General features: G+C 46.7%; 2 protein-coding genes across 2 annotated transcripts; both read left to right on the forward strand.

The window, feature by feature from the left end:
* TM35_000531030 (uncharacterized protein) lies at nucleotides 1-1,167 on the forward strand (the record flags this gene model as incomplete). Its single annotated transcript, XM_029030688.1, has 1 exon — nucleotides 1-1,167. A coding segment is annotated over one exon (1,167 nt), but the record flags the coding sequence as incomplete, so codon positions are not given.
* A 269-nt stretch (nucleotides 1,168-1,436) lies between these two features.
* TM35_000531040 (uncharacterized protein) lies at nucleotides 1,437-1,718 on the forward strand (the record flags this gene model as incomplete). Its single annotated transcript, XM_029030689.1, has 1 exon — nucleotides 1,437-1,718. A coding segment is annotated over one exon (282 nt), but the record flags the coding sequence as incomplete, so codon positions are not given.
* Between the last annotated feature and the right edge of the window lie 2 nt (nucleotides 1,719-1,720).

The raw sequence follows: 1,720 nt of genomic DNA on the forward strand, positions 1-1,720 counted from the left end.
GGGTATACCATGACGGCTGCTGCTGCTGTTGATGATGACAGTCCCAGTGGCCGTGGTGTATCCCGTGGGGCTGTGGAGGTGTCGTGCGGGGCCGGCGGTGCGCTGCGTGTACGCCCCGCTGCTGAGAGTGAGTGGCTTACATGCGGTGCGGGCAGCCGTGTGTCTGCATGTGGGAAGTACGCAGACCTCTGCCGCCAGCGTACCGCAAGAACAGCAAGAACAACAACTATTGCTACTACTACTACTGCTATTGCTGGACAGCCAAAGGCGGTGATGGCTACACATGTTGGTGTTGGTAACTGGGATGATTTTCTTGCAATAGGAAGCTGTGATTCTGGGAATGGTGATCATAATGGAAATAAAAAAACTCTTAATGGAGTAGATTGTGGGAAGTGGAAAGAAGATGGAAGTCTTGATAAGGTAAACCACAATATTTCTAATTCATCAAAGGCGAAAGATGCTGAAAATGTGGTGAGTCTACCTCCTAAACCTTCTGTAGAAGTGAGTGAAGAACAAGAGGCACCTAGTGCGGAAGAAGATCGTCTACGTACGAACACATTACACCCCACGTCTACAGGCACCGGTTCAGGACGTCAAGCGACTGAGAGTGGACCAGTAGTGACACATCCCAGTGAGTCTGCGAGTGATAAAGCACAACCTGGTAGGAATGCAGAACGTGCGCCAGAAGCGTCAAGTACATCTTCGGAACCTCCTTCTTCCTTAAGAGCTCCTGAAGATAGCAGCACAACCTCGGCAGCATCCACTAACGAGAGTACAGGTAACAGTTTACCTGGCGATAATAATACTACTCAACAACCATCTTATGAAGGTACGACTGCACCTAATTCTATTTCTGGCGCAGATTCACAACAAACCACTACCAATTACGTGAGTACAGGTGACAGTGCTTCTGGCGCCGACACAGGTGTGAGTGGGAAAACGGAAATTGAAGAGACCACTTCCACTACTCCGCCGAGTATCGAGAACACTGTCAGTGAATCACCATCACCATCTCCTGTAACTGTATCCAACACAGTGATCAGCACCATCGCTTCCACTGTACAGAACAAGGGTAATGTTGATAGCAGCAGTGTCAGTCCTGTGTGGATGCGCACTGCAGCACCGCTGCTGATTGTGGCTGTGTTGTTCTCCGTTACTCTGTATTGAACGGTAGGGCTCATCTGAGGAGAAATAATAATAATGGTTAAACCAACATAATCATAATTGCGTATATCCCCCATGGGTGAAATAAACTAATAATATGTTTACCAGTTTTCTCTTTTAATTCGAATATCTTTTCTCTTCTTTTTTACTTATTACTTTGTGTGTGTTCTTTTTCTAATAATTCCATTACTTGCTTTTCCCGTTGTGTGTGTTTGCAGAAAACTGGGCTGTTCTGCTCACTGACGGTATACATCTCTTGCTAGTACACCCAGATGTGTGTGTGCAGTAATTTAATGTACNAACCAGTTGATGCCTCTTCTGAGTCTGAAAAACCAGGTGATGCCTCTTCTGAGTCTGACAGCGCATTTGATGGCTCCGCTGAATCTGAAAAACCAGTTGATGCCTCCTCTGAGTCTGAAAAACCAGTTGATGCCTCCTCTGAGTCTGAAAAACCAGTTGATGCCTCTTCTGAGTCTGACAGCGCATTTGATGGCTCCTCTGAATCTGAAAAACCAGTTGATGCCTCCTCTGAGTCTGAAAAACCAGTTGATGCCTC

Source organism: Trypanosoma theileri (assembly GCF_002087225.1).
Source record: "Trypanosoma theileri isolate Edinburgh chromosome Unknown TM35_Tth_53_V1, whole genome shotgun sequence".
In the NCBI taxonomy this organism is placed as follows: Eukaryota; Euglenozoa; class Kinetoplastea; order Trypanosomatida; family Trypanosomatidae; genus Trypanosoma; species Trypanosoma theileri.